At 50.3% G+C, this 19,349-nt stretch overlaps 7 protein-coding genes across 7 annotated transcripts; 6 read left to right on the forward strand and 1 right to left on the reverse strand.

Annotated features, from left to right (window-relative positions):
• Nucleotides 1–598: 598 nt before the first annotated feature.
• Nucleotides 599–4,186, forward strand: N7508_008851 (forkhead domain protein; the record flags this gene model as incomplete). Its single annotated transcript, XM_058466914.1, has 1 exon — nucleotides 599–4,186. One exon carries the CDS (start codon nucleotides 599–601, stop codon nucleotides 4,184–4,186), a length of 3,588 nt encoding a protein of 1,195 aa, XP_058314760.1.
• Nucleotides 4,187–7,324: 3,138 nt separating this feature from the next.
• On the forward strand, nucleotides 7,325–8,743 carry N7508_008852 (uncharacterized protein; the record flags this gene model as incomplete). Its single annotated transcript, XM_058466915.1, has 1 exon — nucleotides 7,325–8,743. One exon carries the CDS (start codon nucleotides 7,325–7,327, stop codon nucleotides 8,741–8,743), a length of 1,419 nt encoding a protein of 472 aa, XP_058314761.1.
• Nucleotides 8,744–10,806: 2,063 nt separating this feature from the next.
• Nucleotides 10,807–12,416, reverse strand: N7508_008853 (acid phosphatase DET1; the record flags this gene model as incomplete). Its single annotated transcript, XM_058466916.1, has 2 exons — nucleotides 10,807–12,348; nucleotides 12,402–12,416. The coding sequence occupies 2 exons, from the start codon at nucleotides 12,414–12,416 to the stop codon at nucleotides 10,807–10,809; spliced, it is 1,557 nt and encodes a 518-aa protein (XP_058314762.1).
• A 251-nt stretch (nucleotides 12,417–12,667) lies between these two features.
• N7508_008854 (Dor1-like family protein) lies at nucleotides 12,668–14,044 on the forward strand (the record flags this gene model as incomplete). The annotated part of the gene is made up of 1 exon (XM_058466917.1): nucleotides 12,668–14,044. One exon carries the CDS (start codon nucleotides 12,668–12,670, stop codon nucleotides 14,042–14,044), a length of 1,377 nt encoding a protein of 458 aa, XP_058314763.1.
• Nucleotides 14,045–14,317: 273 nt separating this feature from the next.
• N7508_008855 (uncharacterized protein) lies at nucleotides 14,318–15,736 on the forward strand (the record flags this gene model as incomplete). The annotated part of the gene is made up of 1 exon (XM_058466918.1): nucleotides 14,318–15,736. The coding sequence occupies one exon, from the start codon at nucleotides 14,318–14,320 to the stop codon at nucleotides 15,734–15,736; it is 1,419 nt and encodes a 472-aa protein (XP_058314764.1).
• A 247-nt stretch (nucleotides 15,737–15,983) lies between these two features.
• N7508_008856 (GNAT family N-acetyltransferase) lies at nucleotides 15,984–16,838 on the forward strand (the record flags this gene model as incomplete). Its single annotated transcript, XM_058466919.1, has 2 exons — nucleotides 15,984–16,518; nucleotides 16,579–16,838. The coding sequence occupies 2 exons, from the start codon at nucleotides 15,984–15,986 to the stop codon at nucleotides 16,836–16,838; spliced, it is 795 nt and encodes a 264-aa protein (XP_058314765.1).
• Nucleotides 16,839–18,196: 1,358 nt separating this feature from the next.
• N7508_008857 (TNT domain-containing protein) lies at nucleotides 18,197–18,995 on the forward strand (the record flags this gene model as incomplete). Its single annotated transcript, XM_058466920.1, has 2 exons — nucleotides 18,197–18,286; nucleotides 18,348–18,995. 2 exons carry the CDS (start codon nucleotides 18,197–18,199, stop codon nucleotides 18,993–18,995), a joined length of 738 nt encoding a protein of 245 aa, XP_058314766.1.
• Nucleotides 18,996–19,349: the final 354 nt, after the last annotated feature.

Raw genomic sequence — 19,349 nt, forward strand, 5'->3', positions numbered from 1 at the left:
AGTATAAGTTGTTGTTCTTTGCTTCTCACATTGCATGTATATTTTCTTGATTCTTTCTTTCATTGGGGTTTGGTAATTGTATAGGTTATATGATCAATTCATGTTCTCGTGTTTCCCCCTCATCTATCCAGCCTCCAGTGGAGGCAAGCCACCGGATATCAGAAGAGGGGTCGACTCCACTGGACTGCCAGGGCAAGGGGAATATCCGTTTGAAGGAGTGACATGGAGGAGAACTAAAGCACAGTGCATAGTATATCTACAAAACTACCCTAGAAACATCCCCTGTATAGATCTAAGCTCTGCAAAATCGGTGAACCAGTGGATCGGGGACTGGGCGGGGCGGGAAAGAAAATTTGTCCCGGAGAGGATCGTCGCCTTTCTTCTCCTGTTCCCCAACACTTGCCCCTCGATCACCTTTGCAGACGCAGAAGTTACGGGCTACAATTTTCGAGAAACCAAAGAATTCATGGCCTACACTCGGTGATGGCACCTGCACTACGGTTAGCTGCAGTAACCAACTCGGCCGTCTTCACCGCCCGGCCCAAAGTGAGAACTTCAGCTTTTGTTCCCTTCTTCCCTTCTTTTCCACCAGCCTGTCATGTCGTCGCAGACCATGACTGCGCCAGCTGTGGGCCATCGACCGCCTGATCCAGGTACAGATTCGCCCATGTACGACTATGGCGGCTCCCATAACTCCACGCCCCCTTCCAATCCCCGAAACGACTCCGCAATTCGCGACATGCAGAATAATTCTGCCCCGTCCACGCCAAAGGGCCTTCCAACCTCAGATGTCGGAATTAAGACCGAATGTTCGGACAGCCACGAGATTTCTGCGTCGCAGCACCAACAAGACGCCCACACGCAAAACGCTGCAAGCGCCCTTTTAGCTCAACTCCTTGGCAATCAATCTGCGCCGAACCAAACAACCGCCCAGCAATTTGGAGAGGAGGACCACGATATGTCCATGGATTTCAAAATGGAGGACCATCATGCTCAGCCTTTCGATTTAAATACCCACGCTACCTCCATCGATCCGAGCTTGCAACAGGATCCGTCAATGTCGCGCGAGATTCAGGATTTGCTGAACGGAAAGGCCCTGGGTGATGAGCTAATGGGAACAAATCCTTCCCATCAGGATTTTGCCCACGCAGGGATTTCCTCGTCCGATGCAATGGGTACCCTTACCGATCCTCTTAACACAAAACTAGACACGGAACAGCCCTCCCTTCTTCCGCCCCTGGACTTCAACGCTGGCCCGAAAAATGCGTTCGAGGCTCTCCACCAGAACGAGCTACTCACCGCCGCTTTCCTTTCGCAAGGCGCCGATCTGTCAGCCCTGGGATATCAAGATGGAGCCACATCAATAGCTGGATCGGAGCCTAAGATCCAAGCATTTGCCAAGTTGGAGTTTGACGATGGGCATTTCTATTGCAATACCTACTCGTTCATCCTCGGGCGAGACGTGCGAGCCGCACGCGCCGCTCACCATCGAGAGTTCCAGTTCCGGCAGGCCGTGCGAAGCTCTCGAGCAAAGAGCTCGAGTGGAGGCAACACATCACACACCCCAAACCGTATGAAGCGGGAGGAAAGCGCTGCCATGATGGGCAGCGTTGTCAGCGATCGCGGAGGTATCATGGGCTTTGACCCAGATGTTCCTCCGCATCTTCCAGGTGGAATGAACCCGAGTCGACGATCCTCAAAGTCCTCTATGGACGAGGCCGTTGTGCCAGTGCACGCAAACCCGGCTCAATTACAGTCAACTACAGACTACAACGCTTTAGCGATGCAGTCCCTACAAGATGGGAATGGAGATGCCAAGCCTGTTGATACACTTGCTTTGCTTCCGTCTCCTGATTCCTGTCCCACCATCCCAATCCACCCCCCGACGACGGTTGACGGCAGTGCCGCGGGTCATCGAGGTATTTCCCGCAGACATGTTCGCATTTCATATAACTTTGACCGCAATTTGTTCGAGATGGAAGTAATGGGTCGCAACGGGGCTTTCATTGGAGCCGATTGGCTATCACCAGGGCAAGTTCGTCCGTTACACAGTGGTGATTATATACAGATCGGAGGCGTGCGCATCCGCTTCTTATTACCAGACGTTCCCATTGGCGAAACAGGCGCCGATAGAATGGAAGAACAGCAGCTGCCAGACGATGAAGAAGATGCAGAGGGAGAGGACGAAGACCCTCATGTTTCGATCGAGGTCGACAACGATGTTGATGGATCAGAGAGGCTCGGAAGCGAGAGTGGGGAGAGCAGGGAACCTTCCAAGGTACCTAAGCTCAGTCTCAAGCTGAAGGATACCGATTCCTCGAAGGCATTGGATTCTATCGAGGCAGATAATGGATCGCAGCCAACCCGCCGGCGCGGCCCTGGTCGACCTCCCAAGGACGGCATCATGTCGAAGCGTGAGCGAGCCGAGCTTGCCCGTGAGCAGAAGATGGCCGCTAAGCGTGAAGCCAACGGTGGTGTCACGCCGCCTCTTCCCAAGGTGCCCAAGGCTGGGAAAACAGTCGCGAAAGAGTCCGTTGTTCCTGAGTCGCCGACACCGAAACCAGCCGAGAAGCGGAAGTATACCAAGAGAAAGAAGCCCGATGGAACATTTATGGATTCTCCTCTTCCTTCGACGGAAGGGGGTCAGATCCCGGAACAGCGTCAAGAGGAATATGTCAAGCCCCCACCAGTCAAGAAGCGCAAGCCATCACGGTCGCCGTCTCCCAACTATCCTCCCGAATCTGCTTACACGCAAGAGGATTTGGCAAAGCCTCCTTACAACTACGCTGTGCTCATCTTTGATGCTCTGACGGAAGCTGGCACGCCAATGACACTGAAGCAGATTTATAGGGCTTTGAAATTGAAGTATCCTTACTTCCGCTTCAAGTGTGAGACCGAGGGTTGGACATCGAGTGTGCGGCACAATCTCAATGGCAACGGCCATCTGTTCATGCACGCAGAACGAGATGGCAAGGGTTGGTCATGGCAATTGATACCTGGCGCGTCGGTTGAGAAAGAAAAGAAGCGACGCCCGTCGCCTCCGCCGCAACCACAGACCTCGCATCCGCCAACGCCTGCTCCTCAACAATATATGCCACAGATTGCCCACTCCTATGCTCCACCACCACCTGTGCCAAATCCGCCTCAACACTTCCAGTTCCCATCGATTCCGCCTGCGCCTTTCCCGGCCTCAGTGCCAGGACCGCGACAAAGTCCTTATGCACCTCCCTCAACGGCACCCGCTCCTCCGCCTGCTCCTGCTGCTCCGGTACCGGTTTCAACTCCCGCTCCACCCCCAGTGTCCACGCCAGCACCGACGCCGGCTCCCCCTTCTGCTCCCATCTCCGCCCCTCCTCCTGTTTCTACGCCTGCCCCTGTCCCAGTTCCTCCTGTGTCTGCTCCTGCTCCTCCCCCAGCACCTGCACCCGCGCCCGCGCCCGCACCCGCACCCGCACCTCCGCCTGCCCCTGCCCCAGCACCTATCAATGCTGCTGCGTCCTTCCCCATCCCCAGCACTATCCGCAGCAACCTCCCGGCTGCCTTCGCGCAGACCGTCCCATCCACCTACACCTCTCCCTACGCGTCCAATCCAGCCTCGCAGGCAGGTCAGCAGCAGACACAAACTCCACGGCCTCCCCAGGGACCTCCTCAGCACCATTCCCCCTACCCACCCCAAAAGCCCTCCCAACCGCCGCACATCAACACGCAGCCCCAGACCTACCCTCCATCCAATGGGCAGCCATACCAACAGCAGCACCAGCAACCGGTTCGGCCCCCGTCACAGCCGATGTCACATCAACCTCAACAGCAACCGCCGATGCAGCACCACCAGTCGCAGCATCAACACCAACACCACCCGCCATCGGGACTCCCGGCTCATCCTCAGCCCCATCACCATCAACAACAGCAACACCACCACCATCAACCGCAGCAGAATCGTGCGCCGGTTGGTCCGCCAGAGTCATCCTCGTTCACTGATCGAGCAAACAAGGCAATCGATGATTTTGAGGCTGTTCTGATGGAAGATTATGAGGACAAGAACTACATCCGGGAAGTTCTTCGAAGTGCCCGCGCGCGAGTGTTGGATAATGCTACAGAAAGCTCATTCCCCGGCGGCGAGCCCAAGGACGAAGCTGTCATCATGGATGTGCTACGCAACCTGGTCGGAAGTTTGAAGGATGAATAATGGCATTCAGCCATGTTCTCATTCAAGCTGGCACCTTGTACAGGGTCTATAGGCCAGGCCAAGCTTGGACTTGCAAAGCGGTATGCTATATGGCTGATCGATGCGGTCAATCCATTTGAACCTCCAATGGATACCCATCGACCGACAATGAGGTGGAGGGAATGGTCTCTCCCTGACGACTTATCGAATATACGAGTCTTATGGTTTTGTTTTATGGTTTTTATCCTTTTATCATCCCTTTCTTCTTCTTCTTTTTTGCGACATGTCTGGATTCCCTGAATCTTAATGATATCCCTCTGTTCTTCCTGACAGGCTTGCATACGCCTCCAATTTTTGTTTTATCCCCTCGATACATTCATCGATTTTCTTTTTGTTCTTCTTTTTCATTTTGGCAAGTTGGTCCGCTCTAATAGAGACCACCATCCGGGGGGGGGGGGGGGGACAGGATATCCACCAATCCATGTGATATGGAATGGAAATGGAATCCCTCCGATTTTTGTTCTTTTTTATCCAGGCGTCATATCCGCCTGACGTAAAAGCTCAGCATGATAGAAATGCCAATCAAATTTACGGGAACGGTCATATTCTCCCTCCAACTGCAAGTAGACGAAAAGAAATCCACGCTCCACATATGGACTACCTCGGGATCACCTGCGACATTTTCTACTGTATCATCCGGCTGAACGGATACCCCATGCATACATATACATATAAAAGCAAAAGCATGGAAAATCTAAAACAGCACGTCTGATTCGCTAACCGCAACATTATCTACACATGTCTACATGTACATCACAAAGCAATCGAATGGAACTCGCCTCCCCCGCCCCGTGCCAACACCAACAAAAGACACAATGTAAGCATGGGGCCTGCAGCGCCCAGCATCCGAAAATCCCTAAGTCAGTCACGGTTCACGGGGTTACACGCAGAAATACAGTTCGGGACCCCCATTTACAGAGCCTAGAAACTGAATGGAGACTGACCTTTTTTGTTTTTCCTTCGTTTTTTCCTTTTGGGGACTGCCGGATGTAGCCGGTTGCCGTATGGTTGGGCAGCTTTTTTCTTTTCGATTCCTTTTTGCCGCCCTCCACTCTTTTACATGTAAGTTCGGACGGAGTACGGAGCAGTGGGTTGTTTCGTAGAACCAGCATTGGTTTTGACTCTTGTATTCACCGGGAGAGTTTATTGTCTTGTTCTCTTCATAATTTTCGCTCTAATAACGTTGTATCGTAAGGAAATGTGATATAAGTTTCTCATCTACATGAACGTACATATAAGCGCCTGGTTCTTCTCGGATAGGTCACAGAGGCCAAAGCAAAGCCCAGGGCCAAGGTCAAGGCCAGGGAACCACAGTGACGAAATGAGCGAACGGAAAGGAAGCCTCATGGCAAGGCACGAGGTCTGAGAGGCGTTTTTTATGTTTTATTCTATTTAGGCATGGTGGCTAGTTAACTTACATGTACTCCGTACATGTCAATGTATTGTAGGTCCTTACGCACGGGCAGTGCCTAGACAAAAGCTAAGCCATTTATTCTGTGACAATGATCCATCGCCCCTCTAAGCCTATAAACTGGAGTTCTCCGAATGTTATATCCGGATTCCGGAACGTGCATGAAACCTGCACGGGTTTCGGGAGGGGGAGGGGCGAATATATAATCCTTCGTATGGAGTACTGTGTCTGTATACGTCTTTTATTAGATGCATGTATGTATATGTACAAAATCAGAGAACCATCTGTTGTATACCACAATATGAGGCTGTCACCAGCGCAGCCTCAATCCCATATAGTAATAGTATATCACTGCCGAGTTCTAGGTCACAGTGTAACTGGCAGTGCCGGAGCCATGCGCCAGTGCCATGCGACATGACGCTATGTCTACACTGCAGGGATCAGCATTGGATCCTGAAGTGTCTCTGGGTGAGTCATATATGTAGGTACATCTCCGGTGGCCAGTCAGACATGATAGGGCCAATGATGGGGGCTGGAGGGTTAGTGCTTAGATAATTGTGTGGGTGTCAGATGGCCTTGCCCTTGCTTGGTTGTACGGGTAATGTATATTTGTTATGTATGAGATTGGAGTAGAAGCAGATGTCTAGATAGGTAGATATGTGTAGGCCGAGCAACGGTGGAATGTACAATAGTTAAAGAGTCCATGGAGCCTTGGAGACAAAGAAATCCAAAGAACTGCTTAGTCAAGTGGAGTGACCTTTTTTTAGTCCAGTGACCCAGTGACACGGGCGTTGCATCACCGACTTAATTCTTTTTTTTTTTTGGGTTGGATTTTAGTTACATGTAGGGAATTACAGTGGGAGTCTTTAAGTCACTGAAAGTAGGAGCAGATCTAATATACTCACTTTATAGTTATTCCTATTTCTATTTCTTTAATAAAGAATGGATCATCATTGCGAAACACACACCGGACCCTAAGGTGCAAAATTAGATTTCAGGGTGCATACACCCCTATACACGCCCCCACTAGGCTGCAACTCCTCCGTCCAGGCCTCCCTGTATTACCATTACTGGTATCGTTACCAACGGCCTTTTCCCACACATCGCCCCTGTACACTTTTCCTTCCTCCATCCTCTTCACCTCTTTCTGCATCAACCCTCTCTCCCGTGTCAACGAGCTTTTCACTAAGTGTCGTTGTTCACCTCATCCTGAGGTTTGCTTCTGCGGGAAAATTTATTTTTCTCGTTTCTTCTCTCGCGTTCTCAGTGTGACTGAGTTACCCTACCATCTCGAACCTCGATCTGGTTACTCCTGAAGCACTTTGAATTTACTGAATTGCGCTCCAAAGATTTCTCTCTATCGGATCGCTTGACTCTGCAACTGAGGTTTCTTCTGCTCAATTCACCACATTCCTTCACTCTTTTCTTGACATCTCTGGATCGCACCTCCATGTCATTCAACTAGAGACTGCTCCCCAGGACAACAACAGAGCGACCCGCTCGCTGAGCAGCGTTCTCGCTACCCCCAGGATCAGGATCTGGTGGAGTTTTGACGGTTCGTCGACTTTTTTTTTTAAGAATTCTTGTCACTTGGTTGTCCCCAGTGGCCTGGTATGCTAACGCCTGACTGCTTAGAAATCGTCTAGCTCTCCGTCCTGAACTGGTATCTCTCCCCCCTACCCTTTAAGATGCCGTCCTTCTTCGTTCCAGGCCACGGCCTGCCTACTCCTCCCCATGTCAACGGTGGTCGTATGGATGACCCTTCGTTCTACCCTGTTGGTCACACAGGATTCCCTCCTCGCTACCACCAGAGCGGCAATGAATTCATCGAGCAGTACTCGCAGTCTCTCTGCTACGCCAAGCCGACCTCGATGAACCATCACCCTCAGTCCGCCCACCCGATGTACCCGGCTCGTGATCTCCATGCGTTGAATCAGCAAGCCATGTTCAACCCGTTGGCCGCAACCCTGCCCCCGATCAGGAGCAACGTCCAACTCCCGCCCATGGAATCGTCTATCCCGCCCCAGTACCGCCGACAGGAAGCCGCCCCGATGCAACGGCCCGAACAGCCGCGCAAGGAGGAGAAAGCTACCGGAGGTGTTGCCGCTCACCTGGATTACGAGATGGATCGCATGTCCGACTTCGTGGCGGAAATGGCCCAGGGAATGTATGAATTGTTCGCCAAACAGATCAACATTGCAGATATTGACATAAGGCGAAGCATCTACCCAGGATCTTCGGTTACCCCCCAGTTTCGGAAATACGTCTATCAGATCTTGTCCTCGACTCGTCTGCCCAGCTCCACCATCTTGCTCGGTCTATTCTATCTGGCCAGCCGGATGCGTGTGCTCTCGGCGCAACGCGCCGCTACCAAGGGAGGAAACAGCCAAGTGTACCGCATGTTGACCGTCTCTCTCCTCTTGGGCAGCAAGTTCCTCGATGACAACACCTTCCAGAACAAGTCCTGGGCGGAGGTCAGCAACATCCCCGTTGCCGAGTTGAACCGCATGGAGCTGGAATGGCTGTTCGCGTTCGACTGGAAGATCCACGACCGCATCTACGACAAGCAGGACGGGTTCGCCTCCTGGCGCGCTCACTGGGATACTTGGAGTGCCAAGGCTACAGCCCGTGCTCAGGAAACTCGCCAGACTCTGGCTCCTCTTGAGACCAACGTGCTTCGCAGCCAGGGCGTCACGAAGCCTCTCATGTCGCCCGAGGGCCCCATCCCGCCGCAGTACCAGCGCGGTTCTCACGTGGAGAGTTCTTGGTTGAACCCGACCGCATCTGAATACTCGCCTCCTTCCGCCCTCTCCAGTGGACCCAACACCCCCGACTACTACTCGGTCGGCTCTTGGGGCTACTCGAACCCGCTTCCTCCCCCGCCCTACTCGCGCGGCTGGAATGCACCCCCACAGTACATGTCTCACCAAGCCCCCCGATCCCAGCCTCCCTCCTACCACCACACCCCAGCTTACGGTTTGCCCTTTGCACAGAGTGTGTGGACTGGCCACGGCTCGTCGTGCGGTTGCACTTACTGTGCCAAGCATCTGGAACACTACATGAGCACCAGTGCATTCCCCACAATGCAGCCAATCATCGCCGCCTAAGTGACGGTGTTCGACTATTTGCTTACAACAGATGGAACAGACGACATCAACGGCTAGAGACTCCCCAGTGCGGCTGTCTCTCTGGGCCTTTTTCTCACTGCAACTTTAGAATTCTATGTTTCTCTGGGCGACTCGCGTGGATTTATTTCGCTGATACCGTTTTCTTCATTTCTTGTTTCCAACCTTGCGCCTTTTGACTTTTGTCTCGCTAGCCTTATATGCTACTGGACAATCGGCATGCCGCGTCACCCAAAAAGTACTTTTGTTCTGCGTCTGCTGGTTCTCGTTGGCCAAGCGAAAAATCTCAAAAAACGCAAAAAAAGAGGAAAAACACGCTCCTACGGCGGACAATGGCATGCTCCGGCAACTCCACGATGCCTCAGGCCACTTCGTTTCCTGCACAATGATCCTTTGGATCAGGTGGTACTTTCAAAATCTCATCGTGGTTAGTTCCTGACTTTTACATCCAAAGGATTGCCGGAGCCGCAGTCACGACGATCACGAATCCCCAAAATCTGATACTTTGTTTATTACCCACGACTTCGGTTTATATTTTCGGCCCTTCCTGTTTCTTGCTCGGCATTGTGTCTCGCGGTGATTACCCATAGAGTGTTTTACTTCTTCGCGTTTCCTCTTCATATCGGTACATTATTCCCATTCGTCACGCTCCACGCAGTGCCCGGCGTTAATCATTTTCTCCCGTCTTTCTACTTTTTTTTTTTCCCCCTCTTTCTTTTGATATTTGATCTTCTCACCTCAGTTCTCGTTCCTTTCGATCCACCGATTTGTTTCTACCTTTCTTCTATGGACTCTTTTTTCTCGATCCACACGATCAACAACAATTCAGTGAATTTTCGAACCCTTTTAAGCTGGAATCTGCTTGAGCCTGAGATTCCTTTTTTTTTTTTTTTTTTTTCTTTGATCAATTCTTTGGAAGTTATCAATTTTCACTCCCTTGAATTCTGACAGTCAACCCCATCCCAAATCAATGGAGTGCCAACCTGGTCCCGATCAACCCTTTATGTCCCACGACAAGCAGAGACATCAAGCCGGTCGATCCCATGCGCACATCCATCATATCCAGAAATGCCCACTACCTCAAGTCATTCAATCCAAGTGATTGACATGTATGTAGCCTACATGATCTCGATAACGAAGTCATCTTCCTTCTCTTGTCTTCCACCCCTCTGTCACTTTCGCGGCATTGTGTCGGTGAACTCGGTCTACATGTGCATTCTCGGTTGTTCTTTCGAAGAAATAATGCTGCTTATGCTATTTGTGGTCCTCTGTTCTCCTGGCTTCGGTTCTTGGTGCGCAATTCTACTGAAGATGATTTTCATACGTGAACACGATTCTTGGTCTTTGCTTGACCGCTGTATAGTATTCGCTTCTATCCCTCGTCCTCGTAGAGTTCTCTTCGTCTTTCCACTTGGTTTTTTTGGGTTCTTCGTATTTCCTTCTTACCCAATGTACTTTGTGGCAAGTTCCGCCATAGATGATTTGGTATTGTATCATTCTTCTTTTGAATGTAATAAACATGCAAGTACGCCAACCACACTCTCCCTTCAAATTGGATCAAGTTATTACACGTACACAGATAGATTTACCAAATGAAACGAGAAATCAAATAATTTTGAAATGTGCCTAACATCAAAAAAGGGATCTAAGCCCTGACAATGACAGAAATCAAAGAACATGTCGATGTAGATGCAGTTGTGGGTAGTCAAGATTCATCGAAGCAATCGTAAGGGTCGTAAGGCTAGATAGGATAGGTAGGTAGGGTAGCAAATAGATAGATGAAAATGAGAAGAGCGAGGACAGGCTTGAGCCAGAAGCAGATGTGCGGAAGCATGGAAGTGTGAGAAACATAAATAGAATGGAAAACACCTGGAATGCATCATTGCAGTGGTGGTGACAGTATTAGTAGACGCTCCCTCTGATGCTTTGGTCTTGTTTTTGTTGCTCTTCCAGAGACATTTCTAGGGTGTCAGGATGGTTTGCTGTAGAGCTATCTGGTTGTGGTGTTTGTGTTTCGGAGGGATTGGAGGATTCGTCTCCGTCGCCTAGGATGTTGGCCATGCGGTGCTCGGGTTGGGTGCTTGTGGACAGATGATGGTGGTGATGGTGGTGGTGATGGGGGGAGGGTGGTGTGGTCGAGGTTTTCGTGGTTTTGTGCTTCCGCTCATCTCGTCGTCGCCGTCATCTTCGAGTTCCTGGGAGGGAACTGGTCCTTGTGTTTGGGATGGGAATTGGAAGTGTTGTTGGTTTGCGTGTGACAGGTTGCTGGTGTTGGAGGAACTTGATGCAGAATGGCGGCGATGGTCGTGATCCTCGCCTTCGTCGTCGGATGGTGCTAAGCTATTTGCTCCGCTCATTGAGCCACCGCCGTCACGGCCGCCTAGGTGGAGGAGGGCATACTTCAGGTGTGCAGAGGATGAAGATGAGGGTGCTGGCGGATGGTACATGTGATCCTCGCTATTTCGGTTGAGTCCATGCTGATTGTGATGCTTTGGGTGCAATGGCTGGGCTGACCGGGCCTCTGAGCCTGAGTCGTAATGCTTCGTGTTGTCTCCAGTCCCGTCGTCACTTCCTGGTCCTGGATTGGAGGTATGCCTAGTGCTAGGTTTTCGAGTGATTTCATTTTGAATGGTACTGTCCTCTGAAGATGAGACCACCTCGTCGATAGACACTGATTTATGTAGCTTGGAGCCAAAACTATGGCCATGTTCATCATGGTGCTTGGAGTGAGAGTGATCAGTCCCGTGACGCACAGAGTTCAACAGATTGGCTCGCAATAGTTGTTTCCCGTCTGCATATATACCATGAGTACAGCCGTCCGGACAACCGCCCCATTTCCGTCGGATCGGGACATGGGCTGGCAGAGAGGTGGGTACATGAATCTGCCCTTTAGCTGCATTTTCACGTTCTCGGCCTTTCTTCAAATCCGACCACGTTCGCAGCTTGTTCTGTAGAGTATATTTGCCGTTCTCCGGGTTGTGGGTCAATACTACGAACTCGCAGTGATTGATGTTGCGAAGGTCCTCAAAGTACTCCACACTCCAGTGGTACCATTTCATGAGGAAGACTCGTGCCATGAGACCGTGGGTGACGAGGACGCACACATTGGCAAAGTCGTCTTCACCAAATAGGCGCCAGAGTGATTCGTTGAACCCACTCACTCGGTCGTAGGCATCTGCCGCAGACTCGCCGTTAGGTATCCGATAGAAGAAATGGCCATAGTCTGCTCGCTCCATCCACATACGCTCCATCTCTGTAGAACATGGTTGGAAATTACCAAAATCTTGTTCCCGCAGTCGAGGTTCTTCGTAGACTTTGATTGTATGTCTGGGGAACGGTGACGGAGAGGGTGTGTCGGATGTTAGGGATTCAAGAATCCCTTCGGTGGTCTCTCTCGTCCGACGATAAGGAGAAGTGAAAAAGTGAAGGGTATCATCAGGATGAAGAAGGTGTCGGAGTCGCTGGCCTGCCTCTTGTGCTTGTCGATGGCCTTCAGTCGTGAGCTTTACCCGATGGTCTGGAATAGTCTGGTGGATATCTCGGTTCTTGTTGCCTTCTGATTGTGCATGGCGCACCAAAATGATCATCTACCAGGTCAAGTCAGTACAAGCCACCACATCCATCGAACATCTAGACTTACCCGGGGCTTCCCCATGGTGAAGGGTATGGGGCACGTAATGGGGATGCGGGGGAGGGGCTAGAGATATGACCACTCTAGAGCAACGAAAAGAACGCAGGACCTGAATCCTGGTCTGACAAGAAAACAAGAATAAGAGAAACAAGAGGTTGAAACAGAAGAACAAATCGAAAAGGAAAAAAGTTGAGTCCAGAAGGTACAGACCCGCACGGACCAAGCACCGTCCATTCAGCGCGCCTCTTTTACACAACTTCCAAATAGCATCAACCATGGCCGATTTGCTGGAGCTGCTGGCTCCTCACTTGAGTCCGACTTTATCGGCTGACGGCACTACTGACCAATACCTCAATCGACTCTCGACTCTATCGCTCGAAGCCCTCCAATATACCGAACCCCCATCGCTTGCGCAATCCTCCCATTCGACCCTTCTGTCCCTCCAAGCTTTATCCAACCGTTCGCACCGGGCCTTTGTCACTTCCGCCGACAATCTATCCAGCCTCTCCACATCCGTTCCACAATTGACCCGCGAGGCGCAACAGCTCCGCGATGCCATCCCTAAACTCGACGAGCAGGCCGTTGGGTTCTCCACCAAGTACAGCAAGATCACAGACAATGCAGCTCTGGAACGACGGAAAAAGGCCATGCAGCTGTCTCGTAACGTTGATCGACTCTCCGACATCTTAGAGCTACCAAGTTTGCTGTCTACAGCTGTGTCCGCCGCTTCAGTCAACTCCGGTACCGGTGCCTCCTCCACAACTTACTCCTCGGCGCTCGACCTACATGCACATATCAAGCGACTACAAACACTATACCCCGAATCACCATTGATTCAAGATGTAGCATCTCAAGCAGAGGATGCCATGAAGGACATGACAAGTAATCTGATCACGGGGCTTCGCGCTCAGAACCTACGGCTAGCAGCTGGCATGCGAACTGTGGGCTGGCTGCGGCGAGTAGCCCCGGATTTGGAGATGCTTCAAAGTGACGGAGCTGCGGGAACAGGAGAAGGTGCTCTGGGGGCCATTTTTTTGGTCTGCAGATTGGCGCATTTGGTGTCGACTCTCGAAGCTCTAGACCCCCTTCGCGAACTCGCCGATCAAGAAACTCAACGCCGGGCCGCAAAGGACAAATCAGACACGACTACGTGGTCTGGTGGCCAACAAACGGATCGCTATTTGAAACGATACATTGAGATCTTCCGAGAGCAGAGCTTCGCCATTGTCTCATTATACAAGAATATATTCGGCTCTGAGCAATCCGATTCCGAGCTTGCCAGCTCAGGATTAAGGGGTGCTGACGCTAAAGCCAAGTCGAAGCCCGCCCATTCGGATGATCCTTTGCAGCGCCTACCTCCCGCTCTTGCAACATTCCCAATGCATCTTGTGCAGTTGCTCACAGATACGATGCGCACATATCTTCCCAATGTCCGAGACCGAAGCTCGAGAGAAAGTCTTCTCACCCAGCTCTTGTACTGTGCTGCAAGTCTCGGTCGTCTTGGAGGTGACTTTGGTATGATTCTAACAGAGCTTAGCGGGGATGACGATACAGAAGAGGACGTGGCCTACGAATGGGAGGAAGTCATGCGCAAACATCGGACCTTGGCAGGTCGTCTGGAGCAATTGACTAGTCGAGTCCCAGTACATTAACCTTCATATACCCAAGTGTAATGACTCAGGATAGCATCCAAATGTATAACAAAGTGTCATGAAGTGTTCCAATTACCTCAGCTATAATGCTCTCTGTAGTACTGCATACTTGGCCCTAAGTATGAGTTGGCATTGTTCCCACCTGCCCGAAGAGGTTATTGTTTCCGCGGAGGAACCCTGCGGGAAACCCCTCTTGAACTTGATATCTCCATCCTTTTCACACTTGAACAGATGTTTGAGCATTCATTACTGAGACACTTTTGAAACATCGTGATGGACGGTATCGAGCTGCAACGACGAGTTACACACCAGGATGCACAGCACTCCGCGCCCCCAGATACCGAGAACATCGTCCCATCGCGTATCAACAGTACTGATGCGCTCGACGACATACCACCAAATGGCGGATATGGCTGGGTATGCACATTTTGCGCATTCATGATAACAGTACACACTTGGGGCGTGAACGGTGCCTGGGGCGTGATACTAAACCACTATCTCCTTCAATCCACATTTCCCGGCGCAACTCATCTGGACTATGCATTCATCGGCGGTCTATCGATTTCAACTTGCCTGGTAATTGGACCATTAGTGACAAAGACCTACAAAACCATCGGAACAACCTTTACACAGCTCCTCGGCACAGCACTAGTCTTCGCCGCCCTCTTCGGTGCATCATATTCCACCAAGATCTGGCACCTCTTCCTGACACAGGGCGTCTGCTTCGGCATTGGTATGGGCTTCCTCTATTTAACCAGCATGGCAGTCCTACCGCCCTGGTTCTCAACAAAGCGAAGCCTCGCAATCGGCATAGCCGCCTCTGGCTCCGGCGTAGGCGGTCTCATCTACAACCTAGGAGCCGGACGGGCCATCGAAACACTAGGCGTAGAAACAACCTATCGAATCCTGGCATTCTGCGCCCTGGGCGCTAATATCGTCTCCTCACTTCTAATGAAAGAACGGAAAGAAGCTCGCCCCGCTATACCGCAGCGAACCGTCAATTACCGCGAGCTTAGCCACTTCGAGGTCTTCCTCTTGATTCTTTGGGGCATTGCTACTGAGTTTGGATATATTGCCCTTTGGTACTCGTTGCCTAACTATGCCTCTTCCATTGGACTCAATCCGCAGCAGGGCTCTGTCGCGGGCGCTATTATGAACTTGGGTCTTGTTATTGGCAGACCGATTGTTGGCCATGCCAGTGATACATTTGGTCGAATTACTATCTCGATGATGATGACTGCTCTCTGTGGGTTGCTTTGCTTTGCTGTCTGGATTCCGGCGCATTCTTATGCTCTGTTGCTCGTCTTTGCGGTTTTGGTTGGCACTGTCTGTGGCACGTTCTGGGGTACTATTACGCCCGTCATGGCTGAGGTTGTTGGCCTGAATCGCTTGCCGTCGACTTTTGCTCTGATTTGTCTTGCTCTGGTTGTTCCTACTACCGTTGCGGAGCCTATCGCTCTTAGTCTGGTTGCTACGTCCGGGTACTTGAGTACCCAGGTGTATGTGGCATGCATGTTCATTCTGGGGTCGGTGAGTCTGTGGGTATTGCGGTCCTGGAAGATCTATGAGCTAGAGATGAAAGCCCTGAGGGAGCGTGAGAGCGATGCTGCGTCTAGCCACGCCTTGGCTGCTGTTCCGAGTTACTTTACCTGGGTTCGGCCCCGGAAGCTTTTCTTATACGGGCGCGTTTAAGGTGAACCATCGGGGTCAAAATTTGGACTATGAGCCATGAGGATATGTCTCGAGATAAGACGGAATAATTTGTAGGGTAATATCGCACTTTGCCTCAATTGGTTAGTACCTGGGCAGCCTCGGCCATGACTCAGAGTAAGATAGCAACGAGACTCGGCCATACACGGCACTTCATTAGAGTAGACGTACATAAACACCAGTTTCGCACTTCTGAATCTTCTCTACATTCTGGTACCAGCTCGCCAAAATGCCTGTCTTCTTCAACCCCCTCACGAAAGAGCCCTATCTCCGCCTCCCAGCACCTTGTTCCCACATAATCATCACAATGGACCGTCTACACGACATCGAAGAAACATCAAAAGAAATGACGAAGATACTCAACGATCCACTCGTCTATCCATGGCTAGAAGGTCCACCCTACCCATTCCTACCCAAAGACGGCGAAGACTGGATCAAACTGCAGTGCAAAGAGAGCGAATCAGTTCTATCTAGACTGCAACAAGAATACGAGCGATCAAGAAATCAAACAAAATGCAAGGATGCCGGTGATCAAGTGGCCCCTAAAGAATTCTTCGATGTCTGCGCTTTTAGATGCATCCGTGAAGTCACCGAATATGACCTCAAGACTGGCGCAGCGCTTAAAGATGTTTACATCGGCTCTATTAGTATCGCTCGGTATTCATTCTATGAATTGGCGTATGGAAGTTCGGAAAGGGAAGAGGCGCAGGCGAGGAATAATGAGATACCTGCTGGAGACAAGGGTATTGTTTGGGGATTGGGAAGTATGGAATCAACCCAACCACCGACTATCTTTCAAGTGACATGGCTAACAATTTTCATAGACTATCTTTCCCCCAAACTTCATGGTCAGGGGATTATGACTCTTGCTGTCCGGACTATCATTCGGGATTGGGCTGTTCCTCGCATGAATATGCATATTCTGAAAGCTAGCTATCTTGTTGGGAATGCAGGTAGTGCGAAAGTGATGATTAAGAATAACTTTGAGGAAGTGTCTACTTTGGAGGATTGGGCTCCTGAGAGTAAGGCTCGGGGTCGACCGAGGATGTCTATTGTTGTTTTGAACTGGAAGGGCCTTTCATAGGGCTCAGGCTTCTTTGGGAGAAACGTGAGACTTGGGGTTTGGCGGCTCTGAACTTGACTTTTACACAGCGCATTAAGCACGTTTATTCGGTTTCTAGAATTATAACAAAAAAGCTCTCCTATGACTTGTATCGGGGATGCCGATGTGTTTTCAGATATAGAGCGTAATTCCGACAAAGAATGGCGGGAAAATGTCGTATTTTGATCTACCTGAAAGTCAAGTCGAAGGAATATTGGATGTGCTTGGCGCTTATTGGCCGTGTATTAATTTGTAGTTCAGCTTCCAGCTTTGGCTCGATTTGGGATAGTACTGTAAGCAAACACGGAGGGGGATATTCAAGCAATTGTCTACGATTGCAGCGGTCAATGTAACGAACTTGGCTTTAGTTTATGAGCTATCCTATTCCAGGATGGCGTATGTATACTAGTGAAGCGCAGAATCCAGCATATTCCGGTTTATAAGTGTAACATTCTTTGCTCCAGGGTTACTTGCATTGATGATCACTCGCTCTCTCCGAGGTGCTTATTTGGGCTAGAGTTTGGGCTGGAGAATGATCCCATACAACTGAGCGAGGAGGTTGAGTAAGGGCTGAGAGTCAGGTCTCATTGCCTGAACAGTTTCCTAGAGTCCTCTATGCACACTACCTGCACCTGCATATGCAATGCAAGGGTGTCGCCAATTATGAGTTGCTGCGTGTCATTTTGGATTCTGGCTCGTATTCAAATCTGGTCAGGGACCAAATCGCCAAGATCAGTGAGAAAATTATTGATGCGATTGGTTCAGGAATAGGGGCATAAGGGCTGAGGAAACCATCTCCGGGTGTCCACAGCGAAGAACAACATTCTCAAGACCCCGCTTGTTCAAGAAGAATTTGAGCGGTTACACGTGAATATACTCTTTTATTCCAGTAGGAAATCAATGGAAATTTACAAGATTCTTCTCTTTGCAAGGAAACTCATAGGTTATTCTCTTCGTTGCCCCAAAAATGAAGCTGTATGCACCTGCATGCATTCCGTGTGCTGGCTGACACGAGTTCAGCTCAAGTGGCTTCGTAGTGGGTACATCTGCCTTTTGTTAATTAGTTCTGCATAATACACCCCCATAGCATCGAAAATCTCTCCTCAAAAGGGAAATGAGTGGGTTCGATAGTCAGGAGAGCATTCTGAAAACAATTAATCCGATCAAAAGGTATGCGCAGGGCTCAGTCTAGGTGTATGGCCAAGATTCGCTACTAGCAATGGCTTTTAATGGCCGAACATATACCCAAGAGCCTCGAGAATAAATTGGAGACCAATCCCCTCTTGCAAGTGTCGTCCTTCATCACCCAAATACAATCATTATATATCTTCCTTTTCAAAATGCGTCTTTCAACCATCAGTGTTATTCTTGCTGCCACTCTAGCCGATGCATCTTCATTCATTAAACCGAATAACCCCCAACAAAATCGGGTACGCTGCTCTAGTTCTCTTTCCAACATCGCAGATGAGCCTCAAGCCTAATACTTAGCAGGAGCGTGAATTTCCCGACAGATGCTATCCCGATCCTTGCAAGGGAGTCACCTACCAAAACTCCACTGCTGTCTGCGGTGACCCTCGACTTGGCCCAAAAGACTTCCCAAAGTACTTCCCTCTCGCCAATGAACTACAGACCTATTCCCGACTTGGCGATCTCTGCCCTTACGAGTTCTTGGAGAAATGGACAGTAAATGCATCCGACCCCAAAGCATACTGGATCTATCCAGGAGAGAGTGGCTTTACTGTCAACACGGAGGATCTTCCTATTCAAGGCAACATAACCCTTCCCGTGGGCCAGAAGCTCGATCGATTCGGATCTGAGTACGGAAACTTCATGGCTCCTCTTGGTGCGCCGTATATTGAACGATCACTGCCCCCATCCAACTTGTTTGCACCGGAGAACAGCAGCTTCCCTTACAACTACCATGTGTACGAGGTGACCAAGGAATTTGTGGCATTGGTGGGCCCCATCGCACCTTGGTTTGAGCAGCCCGGATTTGGAGCGCAGCTTATGGTTCCGATGAAGGTGCTTGATTTAATTGACCAGGGTTTCTTGAAGAGATTGGACACTGAGGACTATGATGAGGCCGACGAGTACTCTGCTGGATACTTGCCCGACCCCGCTCAGCCTAATTCTTCGTAAGGCTTTTTGTTATATATGAGCGCGTGGACTTTCTACCATTTATATGTGTTGCGGATGAATATGCAGCCGCGGTTGGTTTGTTAATGCAGCAGAAGAACAGGATGGGGAAACTATAGACTAATTAGATCCGGCATGAGTATATAGAGCCAGCTAAATTATACTAATTTTTACTTTCGCTTTCAAGAGACTGGGCGCCACAGGAATATTATAATTATCTGCGCTTCTCATGGGATATTTTTTCCTAAGCGATACGGGCAGTTTTGTTATACAACTATACTTGGCCGAGCGAGGATCTAAACATAATGGACTAGCTCCCGAGGTCTTGGATCTCGCTGACTGCTGCTTTTATACGCA

This window comes from Penicillium antarcticum (genome assembly GCF_028974205.1).
Source record: "Penicillium antarcticum strain IBT 31339 chromosome Unknown utg000009l_segment0_segment0, whole genome shotgun sequence".
Lineage (NCBI taxonomy): Eukaryota > Fungi > Ascomycota > Eurotiomycetes > Eurotiales > Aspergillaceae > Penicillium > Penicillium antarcticum.